This window comes from Tauraco erythrolophus, chromosome 7 (assembly GCF_009769465.1).
Source record: "Tauraco erythrolophus isolate bTauEry1 chromosome 7, bTauEry1.pri, whole genome shotgun sequence".
Taxonomy (NCBI): domain Eukaryota; kingdom Metazoa; phylum Chordata; class Aves; order Musophagiformes; family Musophagidae; genus Tauraco; species Tauraco erythrolophus.
In genome coordinates, this window is record NC_141471.1 from 10,643,508 (window position 1) to 10,663,232 (window position 19,725).

Here is a 19,725-nt window from a genome sequence, read left to right on the forward strand (position 1 = left end):
ATACTCATTAAAGTTAGTATATAGAGAGTTCTTTCTAAAACAAGGATAAACATAATGAGCCTATCACGTTAGAAATTTATGGATGACGAATATAAAATATTTTTTGAAGAGTCTAAGTATTATTCTTCAAAGAGAAAAAGTCCAAACCTTTAAAATTTTGTCTTTTTTAGAAGAAAAACTACAGGAGACACCAGGAGAAGACTGAGAGGAAGAGTCTCAAGGGGTCACTTAGCACAACACATTGCACCAACTCTCCTACTAGATAAGAAGAGGTTGCTGGCACTCTATGAACATGCTGTGTGGAAAAAGAGCTCGTAGGAACAGCAAGCAACCTGCAGGAGATGGAGGGGTTGAGAATCTGACAGTGGGGAAGCTGTCTAGCAACTACCCCACAGAAAAGTGAAGCAAAGATGCAGAAGGGCTCCATATGTCAAGCAATCAGCTCAGGTCACTGCACAGAACCAAACTACCTGTGTGCTGCTTCTGCGCAGGGTCGAGGGCAAGCAGGTAACAGCAGCGAGGCCCCACGAAGGTAGGGAAGTGCTGAGCTTCCAGCTAACATTTGGGGGGCAGAAAAAGCAGGAGATGAAAGAAGGAGTCTTTTTATTTTCGAATTATTTACACTGGAATTTACACTTTGGAATTTACACTGCTGCTCAAATAGGAAAGTGGGAATTTTACAGAGAACAGACCTATTTCATACAGAGTTATACAGAGAAAAGGTATGTGGCTGAACAAAATAACTGACCTTTTGATCATGCAGAGTTTTGATTTAGGAGGGGGTTATTTACATTGTTTTACAGTACTGGCTAATATTAAATCCCTCTAACATCTTGAATGTGACTACTAGCTGGATGCCTGCTAAGACCTAGTAACTGTAAACGGAAAGAAAGGCTGGATGTTTGATGCTATACTGAATGTCACTAACTATAACACTATCAGAAATGAGCATAGTACTGTTAGAGTCTACCTGGAAAGACCTGAAACTCATTAAACGATTTGAAAAAGCTGAGCTGCAGAGCCGAAGTGTTTTTACTTGCCTACTCTCCTGCAAGGGGCTGAGGGAGCAAGAGAGCATCTGTACCAAATGCATAAGCAACTCAGAACAATGGAGAAAAACAATGCTGCCTCACTTATTACTTACTTAAAAGGACAGTTTATGAAGAGGTAATGTAGCTCAAGGAATGCCTCTCGGCTTGCTTTCCTGGCAACTAATGAAACAGCAAAATAGAAGTGATTCTAACCATCCATATTGGGCTACATTAGGAGAGCAGGCAGCAGTTCAAAGGAGGGTTCTACCCCCATATACTCAGTAGCAGCGCAGCCACATCTAGATTTTGTGTCCATTTTTGATACAATTTCTTGAACTGGGATTCAGTGAAGAAATTGAGAGACTGGAGAAAGTCCAACAGAGGGTTATCAAGCTGATAAAGTCAGAATCATGGAATGGCTTGGGTTGGAAGGGACCTTAAAGATCATCCAGCCCTCAGCCATGGGCAGGGACACCTTCCACTAGATCAGGTTGCTCAAAGCCTCATCCAACCTGGCCTTGAACACTTCCAGGGATGGGACAGCCACAGCTTCTCTGCACAACCTGTTCCAGTGCCTCACCACCCTTAGAGTGAAGAAGTTCTTCCTTAGATCTAATCAAAATCCAAAGGCCCACCTCTCCAGCCTGTCAAGGTCCCTCTGGATGGCATCCCTTCCCTCCAGCGTGTCCACAACACCACACAGCTTGGTGTCATCTGCAAACTTGCTGAGGGTGCACTCAATCCCACTGTCCATGTCACCAACAAAGATGTTAAACAGTGCTGGTCCCAATACTGACCCCTGAGGAACACCACTCATCACTGGCCTCCACGTGGACATCAAGCTGTGGACTGCAACTCTTTGAGTGTGACCATCCAGCCAATTCTTTATCCACCATATGATCCATCCATCGAATCCATGTCTCCCCAGTTTAAAGACAAGGATGTCGTGCGGGACAATGTCAAATGCTTTGCACGAGTCAGGTAGATGATGTCAGTTGCTCTTCCCTTATCCGTCAATCTGTAACCCCATTGTAGAAGGCCACCAAATTTGTCAGGTTCAATTTTCCCTTAGTGAAGCTATGTTTTCTGTTCCAAATCACCTCTTTATTTTTCATGTGCCTTAGCACGGTTTCCAGGAGTGTCTGCTCCATGATCTTGCCAGGCACAGAGGTAAGACTGACTGGCCAGTCAGTAAGAAGAGATGGCACAGGAGCTGCTTTCGTATTGTGAAGCAGCCTACAGTAGCATGGAGGTTAGCTGAAAAGACAACAGTCAAATTCTTCCTACTTTTGGTTGATAGTAAAACAAGGGGAAAAAGCCACAAGCTGTCTTTTAGAAGGTTGGACGTGGCAAGAACCTTGTCTCTCAGGGGCTAGTCAAACTTTGGGTAAAACCCAAAAGGTTTTAAAATCCCTTTCCTTGGAGGTTTTCAAGATTCAAGCAGACAATCTGATACAGTTTCCAGTTATCGTGCTTTCGGCCAGAGACTGAAAAAGACAGCCAGCACTTCCATGGTTCCCCTAAGCACTTCCGTTTATTTAATATTATTTGACTTGTAGTTTCGCAGAAGGACAACACCGAAGGGAATTATACAGCAACATACCCTAGCAATTTATCAGAAAGTTTTTCACTATGGATAGACAAGCAATATTGCTTATTGGTCATTTACCATGAAGGACATAAGCAAACAGCTCCCAATAAGGACCAATGTGGAATCTAAAGCTTGCAAAACAAACCCTGCCAAAAGATCTCACCTTACAAACAGAGCAATAAATGGCAACACAACAGCTTCTTGAAAACAGAGGAAAAAAACTTTTGCAAAATATATATTGGTTGGAATAGCTCAGCAAACTCAAACTGCCTGGAAACTCAGGAAGTTGAGTCGCCAAGACATCCTACAAGCTGCAGTCAGTTTCCAGTTGTGCAACTGGGCTTGGATAGAAGCAGGCACAGGTCTCAACTGTGACTATGTGTGACCTTCCTTCACTCCCACAACTAACACAGACTTTTGTTCGCCATGGTTGTTTCTTAACATTCAGGTATAGCAAAGATATTCCAATGTGCCACCAACCAGGCACTTACAACACTGTGAGCAAAAAAATAACACAAAACATGACTAAACTAAAATCAGTGATTAAGGAATTAAATTCTTGGCTAAGATTAACATATCTTTATTTTTAGATCATTTCATATTGTTAACATTTTCATTGTGCCATCAATTAAGTCAGGCAGCATGATGCTATCTATAAGGGTAAGTAGCACTCTCAAGGGCCAGATCTGGGACACTCTGACTCAGATCAGTTGCTGCTTGTCAGCTGGCTGGAGCCTGATGGAGAAAAAACCCTATAGTCCCTCTCCCTCCACCTATTGCCTTTTCAGTCAATTCCTTTTCAGTCATTAAATAGGTTTGTCAACACCCTGAGCCCTTGTGCCTAGTACAATTCTCTCAGCTCAGAATAGCACCTATGCTATTCCCCTGAAACACGTGCTCTCCCCTTGCCTGATATCGCAACCCCCTGCGCTTTTCTGCAGTATCTGTGGCTCCCTTCCATGTGTCCCAGACACACAGATACCCTTTTGGGCCTGTCAACTGGGTAAAACACAGGCTGGGTATGAATACAGAAATAATGTATTGGCTGTAATATACGCACGCGAGAGCCAGATGCTTCTAAACAAATGGGTAACAGCTGATTTTACCCCAGCGGTTGCACTAATACCCTTTTGGTCCTCTACCTAGCTAAGGATTTTCAAGAAAAGCATTTCATGGTATTTATTACACACGGAAAACTCACGTCTGGTCAAATAGTGTTGAAACTGGGAACACAAATGAAAAACTACTAGAAGGGATAATGACAGAGTGCTTCCATCTCTAACAACACATTTTTATCAGACAAAGGAAAAAAGTAACAGAATAGTGAATATGAAGGAGCATCTAAAGACTCAGCATGGCTTTCTAGGAATATATCAAACAAATAGAGGACACTCAGGCAGGAATTTTGCCTCTTCACAAAAGCAAGTAGAACTACAAAAAACTGAAAGGAACAAAAAGGTAAGTTTCTAAAATACTGCAGACTCAGCAGCCTTACACTTTCTTTCGGAGCCATAGGTTTTGTGCTGTTGGATAGCTCCCAGGTAAAATACAGAAACCAAAATCAATTATCTGACCATGCTAAAGAAACGTGAAAATACTGCATTAAAACAATCCCACACAAACCTCAAACTTGGGTAAAGAAATAGAAAGTAGTTTAATAGCTGTATGTTTGACATGTGCTAAGTCAAACAAAGGAAGAATATTCAAAGCCTTCCTAAAAGATTAGAGACACGTTAGTTAAATATGCAATGCAGGTCTGTGCAGTGCTTAATTAGAAACCAGACGGCAATCGGAATAAAAGACTCAAAATGGAGAGAAAGTACTTTTTTGCAATTTTAAGACTGTGGGAAGCTGCAAAAGAGAAACTAACAATGAACAAATGTTGGAGGGAAAGTACAATTTTATTATCATCAACTGCACTGTCTATCCATGACCATACACATATGTACAGGCAAAACAAAACAGAAGACAGAAGGAAAAATTTGTGAAAGTGAGAATCAGCATGAAAGAAAACACAAGTGGAATTTAAAAAGAGATTTAATATCACTCAGCCTTTGCAAGAAACTGCTACATTTGTCAGAAGCATTCTGACAAAGCTGTAAGATAAAGAATGAAAACATCTTAAGCAAAAAACTGTATATATGGGTGGTTTTTTTCTGTATAGCAAATGGAAAAAAGAACTTTCGTGAGAATTCATACTGATTACTAATACAAGGTAAAGCTTCAACCATAACATGGCGTACTGAGGGACACAATCTACCTATTGAAGTTAGGAGTAACACAGCAAAAAAAAAGTAAGCCTTAACGTTTTAGAATTTAGAGTACCTATTATAAAGCTAAAAATACGTCAAGCACTTCGTGTCATTAAGAGTTGATATCTTAAAAGAACGTGAGGCAACGTAGATAGAAATAAAATCTGTAGATAAAGAAATGAAATACATATAGAAATAGAAAAAGAAAACAAATTCCCTAGTAATAAAAAAATAAGGAAGAAAACAATGACAGTGCAATGTCTTAAGTTGAATATGTAAATGTGCTACAATTATAGATTAATGATACAAAATGGCATAATTAGTTTGGATAAACTATATTGTTATTCACAGTTTTCAAAAGTAGCATTATTAGAGAATACAGCAGCTAAAGAAGCAATCTCATGCTCGAATTGATATTTGCTGACATTCCAAGTGTGGGAACAACTGATAATGAACGGCAATTTGATTGCTGTGTTTTCAAGTGTGTTTTAAAAACATATTATCTACCCATATCACTTCCAGCCCGGTGTATGCCCAGTCCAATGGTCCTGTGGAAGGTTTTAATTTTTTAAAAGAATGATCTAAGACAATAAGAATGAAGTTCAGAGCCGCATGTGATATTATTAACAGGGCAACATGTTAATGAAGAACCTAAACACAAAGACTTTCTGTCTAATGCCATCCAGAGGAGATCTGGTGAACTTGCTCAGTGAAGTCCACAGGAACAAGAGACAACTTTAGTTTCTTCCACAGAAGGAAGAAACAGAACTGGTCTTCAAATTTCAAAGACTAGAAAGAAAACAAACTGCAGAAGAGCCAGTACAGAAAGTTTCACTGAAAAGATTAAGCATTAATGCAGAGGTTAAAATCCATGAGGTGCCACAGAGGTCTTCAAAACAAAGGAGGCAAGGCAGGAATTGATTGATAGTCTTTGGTATTTGTGTTATATTACCACTAATTTCTACATTTCCTTCAGAAGAAGAGCTGTGAAGTTATCTGGACCACAAAGAATTTCATACGTTCTAATCCTAGTCGGCAATTGTCACTGCTAGTTGACAGAAACATGACACAAAGGAGACATGCAGACCTTTTCTCCTTTCTATCAAACATATTAGTTAATGTGTTATTTTATCAAAAACACAAGTAAAATCTCTGATTGATTATTCTTTTTAAAGAAAAATAACATGATACTATTGGGTTGACAGACCTATCTTCCAGAAAAGCAATACTCAAACAATGCAAAATCAAAAAGATTTATGCAAGTTATGAATGCAGATAAAACTAAATATACATTTAAAAGTTTTCTTCTGCACTTTCAGATATCTTTCCCACAAGACACAGAATCTGCTTTGTCCCTATAATCAATTTTTGTTATGCAAATACATTCTTAATAAATACCAATTTCCTGGAAAGAACATTTTTTATAAATGTCTTATATGGCAAAGAGCAAGTCAATGCCATAGCAGATTATGTCTGGTAAGCAGATTTCAAAGTATATTCCTTCTGCTATTTTACAAAATAAAACTTTTTACTTTTTCCTGAAACTCACTCTTAGTTTTCTGAAGTTCTATTTAGGTTTTGAAACCCAAAAAATATCAGTGGTGCTTCAGCACTTAAAAAAGGTAGGAATTTTTTGCAACATGCGTTATTGTCCATTGAGCCAAAAAGTTAAGGCACCATGACAGTGATACCAGGAGAAGGTAAATATATCCAGTCCTGGCTGAGTTCCTCCAGTGTAGCACGTTATGGGGTTTATGCTTCGATTCCTGGCTTCAGCAGCCATCTAGGAGAAGAATTTGTGAAGTACACAGATGTCTGGAGCAAGCTGGGATGTAAACGTGCTGCTCTATTCAAGTAAAACTATATTTTTTTCCTGAAGGCCAAAAAAAAAACAGTTTGCCTTCCTTTATATCGATATTTGAATTTAAAGAAAAACTTGCTCTCTCCTACCTCTTTTGTTTTCAGCTTTCCATATACCTCCATAACGATGTGATAATCACCTTGCAAATACATGCAAGAACTGCGTTATTCCTTTCAAGCTTATTTCCAAACTGAGCTTATAAAGGTTTACTTTCAAGTTTGTTACCACCCTTGTTGCAGTAACAAATGATACTTTGCCTTGAAAAATAGTCCTGAGTGAAATATTTAGCAACTCTTATGTACTTCACAAGCTGCATGTGACAAGCCACATTCATTTCAATTTTCAAGTTAACTGATCGTAAATCATTTTAGTTTTAAAAAACAAATTTGCTGTAAGAGTATAAAATTATTTCCAGCAAAGTTATATTAATCACCTTACACTTAACCAGTTAAAATTAATTTAGAATATTGTTTTTTTTTCTCCCTCTCAAGAGTTTTCTGGGTTGCAAAGACAACAAACAAGGAAAAAAGTGCTATTCTTTTCAAATACTCTGTAAATCTGTCACCTATTTCCACAAGGCGAAATTTCCTATTTCTTGAGCCTCTCAAGAACATCTTGCTGACTTGAGCTAATGAATTTAAAAGTGTATCCTGCTCTTTTTGGTTCTCCTAATAACGCCGTTGATATCTGAACATCTTAAGAAGAACTTTCTTCATAATAGTGTAAAAGAAATTGCTTTCCTTGAAAGTCAAGTTTAGAACAAGAAGCCATTACAGTAAAAATTAAGTAGCAAGAAGCATCCTCAGGAATCATTTAGTAATGACTACAGCTTGCATAAATAAAACAAAAAACACTTGTCTGATTTGTTTTCCAAATAAGCATGTTGCCCTCTTCCTATAGTAAATGGAAACCAGCTGTAACTTAGTTAAAATTTAAGTAAAACAGAAGACAGAAGTGAAACTACTGATTATTAGTCTAACATGTTTTGTTTCTAATACACAGTGTCCTGTTGAACTGTCCTGGAAACAGTTTCCACCGGGAATACAGCAAACACTAAATGTGACTTCTAGCTCAGGAGAACCATGTGTCACCAAGCACACGATGCAGAAAGGTACGAACGCTGTGAAATGCTTCTGTACCCTTGAACTTTCCTCACATTTTTCCCCTAAACATGCACAGTGGCCACTCCCAGAGGCAGAACCCCAAGTCAGATGGGCATTTGTTGTGACCCTGGGTAAATACCCTTGTTCTGCTGCCTTTAAGAAAATGTGTCCTCCAGGCACCACCTCTGAGCTCGCTCTTCTAGTACTGCTCATTGCTATGGCAGCCGCACTTCACAGAGTTAGTACCATGTTACCAGCTAGTTTGAATCACTGCTTAGAAACTACTCTATGAATAGTTTACTATGAATAGTAAATCTCTCTTGGAGTAGTAAGCAAGTTGAGAAATGCTACTGTTCTCTTTTCTTATTGCTTATGCTGATATTTCAAGTACTATTTATGCGTTCATGCTTAAGTTCTAACGTGCTAAGATTAGTCCTCCTCTCATTTTCCATGCTTCTAGTCTTATAAGTCAACCATCAGCATGAAACCATGTTTCTACAATCCTGCTAAGAATTTTAGTGATGCAATCACTTTGCCTTCATGATAATATTGTTGGGACAAGAAGAAAATAAAACATTTTATAATCTATTTAATCCATCTAAGTAAAAAAAGTATTTTGTGTATTTTAGCTCAAACAGGGAAGCTTATAGGTGATTTATCATTCTTGGTATATTCTAAGAAGTATCTTCTCCCAAGTTGGACAAGAGGATGCAGAAGACCAACCATAGGGATAAGTATTTCCATCTCCTTCAGGCACTACTCATTCACTCCTCTATGCTGATGCTTCCTCCATTCCCATTTTTCAGTGATTTAGTCCTATCTAAACCACATCCTTTTGATTGTTCTGTTTATCAGACAATGAGAAATGTTTCAACTCCTCATAAATTACAAATTAGAGCACTACCAGTTTCAGCAAGTGATTCATCATGTTTCAGCTACTGTGAGAAAGGCTTTTCCCACGTAGATAGTCACATTTATAAAAAGGGAATCTTCAGAAAATTTTCTTCATGAAGGGTATTTCGAGACATTCAACTGGCTCAGGGACAGTGAGAGTGAAAACACCACGAAGAAGATTATTTCATCACTAACAGATCATTTCTCTGTAGGAAACTAATATTCCAAGGCATTCATTTCTATCATCAATCTACTAGTAGATAGTATAGACAAAGACAGACTCAATGTGTAAAGAAGACATAAAAACCATGTCACTATGAAACCTGAACTCAATTTTAGTCTTTAATAAAAGATTAAAAAGATTATCAACAAGTGTGCAACTCATCTAAGCTTCTGTCGTACAATTCTGTGTTGCAGTAAACATTTCAAGCTGGCAGAATCACAAATGATTTTGCAATCACATTGTCCTTTGTTTTCTAGTACCTGACTATACAATTTTCCATGTGGAACTTGATTCAAACCTAGGCATCATTTAGACGTGATCAGCAAATAGCAAAGAAAGATGAAAATTTTACAAGGCTTTCTATGGATTTTTTTTTAATTCTATGGAAATAGATGCCAACGGACTATTGCTAGAAAAAAAGAAGAGATTAATAATACTGTAAGAAGACATCAAGAAGGAAACAAAAAAAAAGAAAAATCAAGTTACAGTAGAAAAATAAATAAACAGGAACCTAGAAAACCGCTCAAGTTAACCTCCAAAATATCTGGTCCTTAACTGTATATAATTCTAATGAAAATAGAAAATGTTCAGTATAGACATTATTACAAGTTTTACTTACAGTGGGACCTACATATAGTCTTCCAAAGTAAATTTGTTCTGCTTTTTACAAAAAGGACAGAATAGATGCTGTCTCCTGTCTCTTCCAGGGAAGCTGGGCATCATGAAGTAGAGCGAGCCAGGACTCTTGTGGAAAGGACAAGAAGAACTGGCTATTACACAGATAAAGGAAAGAAGACCTTTCGAAAAATGAAGCCCTTTCTTGAGGTTACCTGAAATATTCTTTTGAGCTTGACAACGTCTGGCTTATCTACACTGCAGAAACGGCCATAATGTTTTGCACACAATTTGCAGGAGAACAGCATTAACTGTAAGTAACCATCACAGCCAGTGAACATGACCTAAGGGCTGGATGTACTACACCTGATAGCACCAGCAAACAGCGGAGTCTTCTCTGGGCAACTTGATGTCAGTAGTTCATTAATCTGATAGCCTGTATTGATTCTACCCCTTCCATATTCCTGTCCTCACTAAACACTTCAGAATTTGCCAAGGATATCAAGAGTGAAAAAGAAAAAAAATAAATTATTTTATCACATCAATCATTTGAACAAGGACATTCTAGCATTCTATTATCTTTTACAGATATATTTAAGATTCTCATCACTGGGATACCCACAGGCCACAAAAACTGCCTGCAAACATTTTATATCAGTTAAAAGCACATACACATTTGTGTATGCACCTCTAAATGTCATGAGTAAGGAAAGATAAAAGCAAAAGTACTTTCCTTCTCCACCACGGTTTCGATCTGTGTGTTCCTTGTCATTCTCTTGCTATGAAAAAATAAGTCCAAATTTGAAAGCCCAAGTTTCCTTAAAAGCAGCATACTGCAGTTTACTGCAACAGATACATCCAGGGAGGTGGGTTCTTGACAACAGAGATCCTAGGAAGGTTTGCTTTACTGATCAGAGAAGCACCTTAGGAGGAGGAGGTCACACGAATTCAGTTGAACTACTCAAAATGTTATTGTAAACAGGGAGATGGAGAAAGGTAAGCATCGTTTGGCATGGCCTGGGGTATCAGATCAGCCTCCTTATATGTGCCCCTCCAGAAGGGCGTGGGTCTCCTGAAGGTGTCTCACCTCCAGCATCCCTATGGAGGAAGCTTTATATAGGACTCAACACCAATAATTGAGGCAATGGGAATTATGCTGGATGATCAATTTAGATATCAATTTAGGTGTCTTACTGCAATGAATCTGCCCCTCCTTCTTCACTATATTCAAACAGAAAGCAGATACTAGCTTTTCCACTCATACAATGTTGCCCTGATGAAACAGTGTTTTCATAAATTCACTTGCATAACAGCCTTTAGAAAATGACAAGTGAAAGAGCCACAAGTACTATTCAAAAGTAACTGTTAATCAGCCAGGAGTTAGTACAATCAAGTAGTTTTGCTGAGTTTGCTGTATTTGGATGGGCTGCTGGACAGGAAAAAATCCCTGGAAATTTTTTGAATCTTCTAAATCAGCAGTTTCCAAACTAGAAGTGCAGCCTCTAAGTATAGTCGTGAACTTCCAAGAAACCATTTTTTTCTCATAATTAAACTAGCATCATGCTAATACAATATTACTAGGGTGTAATTGAGATTGTGACTGGAAAATATTTAGGAACAAACACCCACACATGATGCAAGTGCAAAATTAACCATTTTGATAATCACGTTGGAACAACTTAGATTACAAAGATTTCTTGGTCCTGTGACTGTCTACGATAGAGATATTTTTGATGTATTAGCACTTCAAAAGTTTGTTCATCTTATTGGCTTTCTCTTTATCCGAGTTTTGATTTGTTAGTTCAAGTTTTGCCATTCAGAAGCTGGAACATCCTTTCCAGCTTTGGAAAGCACACAGAGATCAACTTCAGAAAGCTGAATAAAAATTAAAAGAAACACACTAGATGCAGTTTGTAATGAAATTGGAGCAGTTCTGCTTATCTGAATTCATTAGAAAGTTAAGAACTGTTTCTAGCTCGCTGAAAGCTGTGTGTTTTCTGCCCATGCACCCTGAAATTTGCTGTAGTGCAGAAGTATACAAGGCAAACTATTTTTCTTTCCTGCTGATTTATTTATATGATATCAGCATGCATAGATGCTAAAATTTTATTGTATAGAGTGTCAGTCACAGACATGCATTATGTAGGGAGGAAGCACCTCTTCTGAAATTGCTTCACCAAGTTCTTCTTGCAGATTCAGTGAGTCAGAAGGCTTTTTACTTTTATGAAGTCTGTACTACTGGGCCTGAAACACAGTGTTCAAAAACTTCTGAAGACGTCACCTCAGAGGGAGCACAAAATAATTGTAACCCCCAGTGCAGCTAACCCTACTCCAATGTTTTCACTATACCTCTGTGTGAGAGCTTCTCCAGGATGATCCTTAGGCGCTGAAGAACAGGGGGTGAAATGTCATATTTATAGATGTCTATTACTGGCGCTCGCTGACATCTCCCAAATATTCCATCTGCAGGAGAGAGAAAAAAGAAAAGAAAAAATATACATTTCATTTTCTGAGAGGAAGGAACATGCGATGAGATGCGCATTTCCAACGTATTCTAATTATATATTGAAGGAACCTTTTAGAATACACTTTTAAAAGCTATCAAAGGACTACTGAAGTCATGAGGCAGGATATTTTCTATCAAAATAAATAAATACTGGAAAGAATATTAGTTGGAGGAAGAGTCTATTGTGCAAGTTACACATACAGTTTATTTTATAAAGTAATTTCAGACTTCTGCCTCCCAAACCTTTTGATGTAAGACTACTTTACTGACAATTCAGTGGGGAAAAAAATTAATGCTCAGTGTCTACTATGTTGCAGATGAAAAGTGCAGTATCCAGAAATATAAATATTAATTTGCAGAAACTACGAGGATTTGCTGAAACATTTTTAATGCAGGAGCTGTGTGTTAGGCATTGGTAAATGAGAACTGAATCCGTAATGGCTAGCAAAGGCTCATTTCAAGAAGTACCCTCTAATGAATGCAATAAAAGAAAGCTGCTCACAGAACAATGAGATATTAATGTGGCCTAATTTATTTAGCTCCATTCCATTTGTCTAAAATGACAGACTCTTCTCATCAATGTCTTTTCAAATCACACCTTCTAATTAATTTAGCTTCTTATTAGTCTTTATTTAGAGAACTGTTCATTTCGAGACAAGCTTCCTGTGTATGTGTGGGAGGAAGCGGGAGTTCAAACATTCAAATTACCTTTCTCTCTTTCCTACAAAAGCCTAATTCAGAGCCTAGGTGCTTCACACACAATCTGACCATCTGCAATTCTAGGCCTCGCAGAAAGAAAGTGGTTTCATTTATTGTTCAAAACAGTTCTCTTCTATATAGTGATCCAAGGGAAGCAATTTAAATGCAACAAGTTTAATTAGCAAAATATTCTACTGCAGTACTAGTTTTAACACAGTAATTACTTCTGCTCTGATATTACATCTGTCCTCAAAAAGGGTAGCTACATCAGATTAGCAGAAAATAACGGTAAGTATTAATTTGCAAATGTCCATTACTTTCTCTGCTACTTTGCAGAGCTAAAAGACCACGAATGGGAACTACTGGCCCAGCTGTTCACTAAACACAAATAATGGCATAAAAGAAAATAAACCAACCCAGAATGCAGAAAAAGGGCATTACTAGCCTTCACTGTTAAACACAAATACCTCATTGAAATTAGCCAACTTTTGCTTTCTTTGCCTTTCCAATCCTCCTGTCACTTACAACTGCCAAATTAAGTTAATCCAAATTTAAAACTTACCTCTGAGTCTAATTTTGTTCTTGGAAACAAGGTTTAATTTAGAAACCGCATGCACAGATTTGGGTTGTTTTTCTGTCACACAACATATATGCTTAACAGCAGATTAAAATATTCATCTCTGTTTAAAAACCTGTTGCAGTTGGAAATAAGCAAAGTATATAAATATCAGTCACTTGTAAATGGATGGATAACAGGAATAAATAGGGTCCTGATTCAGAAAGGATAGAAGAACATTTTAATGTTTAAGAACGGGATTGTTCAAAATGAAACATGACTTGATGCTGCATTTGACAGCTTGGTTTTGGAATACCACCATTACTGGCTACAAAGGACAAAACCTATGTTTACAAAAGCAACTAATATTCCATGATTTTTTTAAAGATAATGTGCCTTAAAAATAGTTACAACCATTTTAGAGTCCAGGAAAGCATACACACTCAGCACAAATCAACGTTTTTCTATTCTGTATCATTTAAAGAGATCTCAATGGATGCAAAAGCTTATTCACTCACAAACTCTGAAAGAGACGTAACTTTTTTTCCTAAAACCAGATTTTTCAGAAACCTTTAGCCTACTGCCTTTGAATGGAACAAAACCTATTTAAATTCTAAAATTAACAATTAGCACATGAGCCTCAGCTGCATTATGCCATCTATACAAAAACACTGGGACTGCTTAGGGAGAAACTGCGAGTTACTTTGGCTTTTGTACTTGAAATATGGGCATAATAAGCTCTGAAGAGGCTACGATCACAAACGGTGCTCTGCTCCGCTAAACACAGTAGTAGGAGAGTGGGGAAGCAGCAGTATGCCCCAAGGAGCCATTGGCAAATGCCACCTCTAAAATACAGACGGTCTTTATAGTGGGGATTACAGTTGGACTGGAGTCGTGCAAATAGTAGATTTCATAGTTCAGTTCAGCAGCTTTTCTTAAAAAAAAAAAAAAAAAAAGTAGAAAGTTTCCTAGGTTTTTCTATTTATTTGGAGGGTTTTTTGTTCAGGGTTGGTTGGGTTGGGTTTTATTATTTTTTATTTGATTACAAGGTTTCTGTGGCAAGACTTAAAACCTAAAAAATTAAACTGAGGTTGAGCATTCAATTTTCAGGGTATCTTTTAGTTAAACTTTCTTAAAATTACATAGATCGTGGGGGGAAAAAGGCAAGGGAGATCTATTTTACAAAAAAATATTTGTAAAAGTTCCCTCTCTTTTTCTTGCCAAGAAATCTATTTGGCAGATGTGGCCCAAATTCAGAAATGGCTTTTCATCCAACATAAATCTTATTTTCACTTAAACTACAGCTAATGTTTAAAAACTCTCCAGCTTAGTCTGCCATGAACTATCCAAAACCACCGTGATCTTTACGGTGAGTAAATACACGGACGTGTCTTTCCAGACCAGCTGCACCCACCTCTGGGGCTGCTGCAGTGTGACGGTGTCTGAGCACCCTGTCATGCGTCCGTTTGTCCTTTAACTGCCTCCAACAAACACATTTCCCAAAGTCGTCATGAAGCAAAAAGGCAAACGGAAAAGCTCCCAGACTTTACAGTGAATGTCATATAGCAGAGGAAGTTGAAAGCAGGAGCGATGCTTTTAACAACCGCCATCCACTGTACGCCTAGAGCCGTTAAGAGTGTGTTCATAGTGAACTTTGATTAAAATTTTATTCTGAGAAGGAACGTAACACGCTGAAGACATCTGCTCGTTACACATGCCCAGACTGAGAGAAGGTTGAGGCAAGTGATCAATATACACATATGGCTGCTATTAAAGTACTATCATTTGCTAAGCGTTAGCAAAAAGTAGTATCTGAAATTTCCATAGTAATATCTCATAAGTTATACTTAGACCTGGAAACATCTGCGTTAGCAGCATGGTAATTGCTGATTTTAGACAGCTTCTACATTTGTTTCCAAAGAAGAGACTAAAACAGCAGAATAATATACTCGAGGAAACAGCGCAATCCTTCTTTATGCATTTGGCTATTTTGCTAATAGGTTTAATATTGGAGAAAAAAAGCAAGCATAAGTTTTTACAAGTTGCTACTTAAAATCTTGAATTTTGACAAATATATATTACGAAGTTAGATGCTAAGATTAAAAGATACAAATTTAATATTAACCAGGTGCCCAATAAGATCTCATATAGAAGCAGATGAACCTCCTTTATTAGAGACAATACCCTGAAGCATGATACATGTATTTACACTGAATATTTATCAACTTCTATTCAAAAAAATACAACTGTTAGATTAAACAGTGAACAAGTCAAAACACAGGTTCTGGGAGGATGATTTTTGAGGAAGAGTTAGAAGCAAATGGAAATCTCCTATCGTAATTCATTATTATTGCACATTTGTGATGAATTAGTGGATCTTTATGATCTCCATTACCTACTGAGGAAGGAAGCACCACTTTACATTCATGACTGACATCTAGGCACTAAATTATATAAAAAGAGTGCACAAAAAACTATAGCTTGAAACACGGTTTTGAAAAGCTGGTTGTGCCAACAGTATCAGTTGCTCAGACAGACAGGCATTACGTGCCTAACAGGTACCAGAAAGTACTTGTAAACTTGCACCGAGCAACCACCTTCACCTTGAAGGAAAGACTATTTGTGGGCAGCTAGTTCATTCAATTCCATTTAAGTAGTGTTTCCTACAAAAAAAAAAAAACAGTGTTTAATAAGCTGTCCTTGGCTAATGAAACATACCCCATCCTGGAACCATCAAGTATGGCTAATCTGACAACTGAAACTAAAATTCCTACAAGACTTGGCACAATTTTGAATAATACCAGCAAAAAATGAATGAGTTCTTGTTGAATGCATTTTGCTACTGAGCAAAGCTATGAGGATTGGTAGAGACACCAGAGTTTGTCTGCAGGCTGACGAAAGCTTGACAGATGTAAATTAAAAGATTGTGTTCTGCAGTAATTAATTATTTAGATCTACAGGCAGTGAAATTTTCACATGGTGCTGACAAGTGACCTTTGCAAAGGAGCTTTCAAGCAGATGCTTTGAAGCACCCAGTTCTTCTGCTCTTCAAACCTCCTGCAGCAGCCAGAAAGGAAGTGGCTCTCCAGACAGTGACAGTATTTGCATACACGGGTTGACCAACGCTTCAGTTTCCTTGTCCTAATTAGCTGACAACTGTTAGAAAATTATAAAGTAGAGCTTGGAATAAAACATAAGTTTTGCCCCATGTTGTAGGCATTGTGCTTCCTTCCTGGGTCGTAATGTAAGTAAGAAAGTCTACAGACCCAGCAGTGTGTCAAGCGGCATCTGCTGCCACTTCTGATTTTATCATTTGTGCAGTTAATCAGAGAACTTCTCCTAATGTTTCTGCACTTTTCAGTGGGCATCGTTCTTCAGCCACTTCACCTTCTGTCACCGACGGAAATTTGGTTTCTTTGATCATGGGGAGGCTTTCGCTGAACCAGGTCTGATGGCACCGGATGGGACCTGCCTTTCTCAGAGGGGAACCAGGGTCTTAGCTCAAAAGCTAGCAGGGCTCATTGGCAGGGCTTTAAACTAGATTTGAAGGGGGAGGGGGGGAATATCAAGAATGGTAAAGATATGCTGGAAGTATCTGTAGAACAGAAGAAGGGAATTCCAGCCAAGAAGTCAGATCTATACCGCTGTCAGCATGGCACCAGTGCCAGCACCGAGGGTCCAGAAGCTGAGGATGGATCGCAGGTATGTTCGAACGATCTTACACTGCCGTCCAAGAGAACACCTGTCACTCCAGCCAGCGAGTCGGCTTTGTCGGAGGCCCATCTCAAGTGTATGTACACCAACGCACGCAGCATGGGAAATAAACAGGATGAGCTAGAGATGCGTGTACATGAGCAGGGCTACGACCTTATTGGCATCACGGAGACGTGGTGGGACGACTCCTATGACTGGAGTGTCAACATGGAGGGGTATAAGCTTTTTAGAAAGGACAGGAAGGGGAGACGAGGAGGGGGTGTCGCTCTCTACGTCAGCAACCGGCTGGAGTGCGTGGAGCTTCGCCTGGGGTCGGAGGACGAGCTGACAGAGAGCTTATGGGTCAAGATTAGAGGACGGGGACGGATAGGGGATGTTACGGTAGGAGTCTGTTACAGGCCACCTGGCCAGGAGGACAGAGCAGATGAGGCGCTTTATAGCCAGATAGGAGCAGCCTCGCGGTCACAAGCCCTGGTCCTCATGGGGGACTTCAACCACCCTGACATCTGTTGGAGAGACAATACGGCAGGGCACAGGCAGTCCAGGAGGTTCCTGGAATGCGTGGATGACAACTTCCTCCTGCAGGTGATAGAGGAGCCGACAAGGAGGGGTGCCATGCTTGACCTTGTGCTCACCAACAGGGAGGGACTGGTGGGCGATGTGAAACTTAAGGATAGCCTTGGCTGCAGTGACCACGACACAGTGGAGTTCAAGATCCATGGGGCAGCAAGGAAACCATTCAGCAAGCTCTGTACCCTAGACTTCAAGAAGGCGGACTTCGGCCTCTTGAAGCACCTGATGGGCAAAGTGCCGTGGGAGGCGGCCCTGGAGGGACAAGGGGCCCAGGAAAGTTGGTCCACATTCAAGGAGCACCTTCTCCAAGCTCAGCAGAGGTGCATCCCGACGAAGAACAAGTCGGGCAAAAAGACCAGGAGGCCGGCGTGGATGAGCAAGGAGCTCCTGGACCAACTGAAAATGAAGAGGTTAGCCTACAGAGGGTGGAAGCGGAGACAGATAGCCTGGGAGGAATACAGAGAAGCTGTAAGAGTGACCAGGGATCAAGTGAGGAAGGCTAAAGCCCTAAAGGAATTGAATTTGGCAAGGGATATAAAAAGCAACAAGAAATGCTTCTATAGGTATGTAGGGGACAAAAGGAAGTCCAAGGAGAACATAGGCCCCCTCCGGAAGGATACTGGTGCTCTGGTTACCCGGGACATAGAGAAGGCTGAGGTACTCAATGAATTTTTTGCCTCAGTCTTCACTGGTAAAGCCTCTTGTCTTACCACCCAAGCTGTGGAAAGAACTAGCAGGGACTGTGAGGATGAACCACCGCCCACTGTACTTGAAGACCAGGTTCGAGAACATCTGAGGAACTTGAAGGTGCACAAGTCCATGGGACCTGATGAGATCCATCCGCGGGTCCTGAAGGAACTGGCGGATGAAGTTGCCAAGCCACTGGCTATTGTATTCGAGAAGTCGTGGCGGTCTGGCGAGGTCCCCGATGACTGGAAGAGAGGGAACATAACCCCCATTTTTAAAAAGGGGAACAAGGAGGACCCGGGCAACTACAGACCGGTCAGCCTCACCTCTGTGCCTGGCAAGGTCATGGAGCAGATTCTCCTGGGAACCATGCTAAGGCACATGGAGAGCAAGGAGGTGGTGGGTGACAGCCAACATGGCTTCACCAAAGGCAGATCGTGCCTGACCAACTTGGTGGCCTTTTACGATGGGGTGACAGCATCGGTGGACAAGGGTCGACCAACGGATGTCATCTACTTGGACATGTGCAAAGCTTTTGACACTGTCCCGCACGACATTCTTCTCTCTAAACTAGAGAGTCATGGGTTTGATGGATGGACCACTCGGTGGATAAGGAATTGGCTCAATGGCCGCACTCAGAGAGTAGTGGTCAACGGCTCAATGTCCAAGTGGAGACCGGTCACGAGTGGCGTCCCTCAGGGGTCCGTGTTGGGCCCGGCCCTCTTCAACATCTTTGTCGGTGACGTGGACAGTGGCATGGAGTGCACCCTGAGCAAGTTCGCCGATGACACCAAGCTGTGTGGTGCCGTCGACACGCTGGAAGGGAGGGATGCCATCCAGAGGGACCTCGACAGGCTGGAGAGGTGGGCCCGTACCAACCTCATGAAGTTTAACCAGGCCAAATGCAAGGTCCTACATCTGGGTCGTGGCAATCCCAGGCATAAATACAGACTGGGTGGTGAATGGATCGACAGCAGCCCTGAGGAGAAGGACTTGGGAGTACTGGTGGACGAGAAGCTCAATATGAGCCGGCAATGTGCTCTTGCGGCCCAGAAGGCCAACCGCGTCCTGGGCTGCATCAAGAGGAGCGTGGCCAGCAGGTCGAGGGAGGTGATTCTCCCCCTCTACTCTGCCCTCGTGAGACCTCACTTGGAGTACTGCGTCCAGTTCTGGAGTCCCCAACATAAGAAGGACATGGACCAGTTGGAGAGGGTCCAGAGGAGGGCCACGAAGATGATAAGAGGGCTGGAGCACCTTTCCTATGAGGACAGGCTGAAAGAGTTGGGGCTGTTCAGCCTGGAGAAGAGGAGGCTCCGGGGTGACCTTATAGCGGTCTTCCAGTACCTCAAGGGGGCCTACAGGAAAGATGGGGAGAGGCTGTTCAGGAGGGCCAGTTATGATAGGACAAGGGGTAACGGTT

At 40.4% G+C, this 19,725-nt stretch overlaps 1 protein-coding gene across 1 annotated transcript in view; it reads right to left on the bottom strand.

Moving 5' to 3' along the window:
- The window catches only part of PTPRN2 (protein tyrosine phosphatase receptor type N2), a 683,076-nt gene that overhangs the window by 492,531 nt on the left and 170,820 nt on the right, over positions 1-19,725 (bottom strand). The window contains exon 3 of the mRNA XM_086614526.1: positions 11,920-12,033. Within this exon, the coding sequence (XP_086470652.1) occupies positions 11,920-12,033 (114 nt within the window). The remainder of the gene's footprint in view (positions 1-11,919; positions 12,034-19,725) is intronic.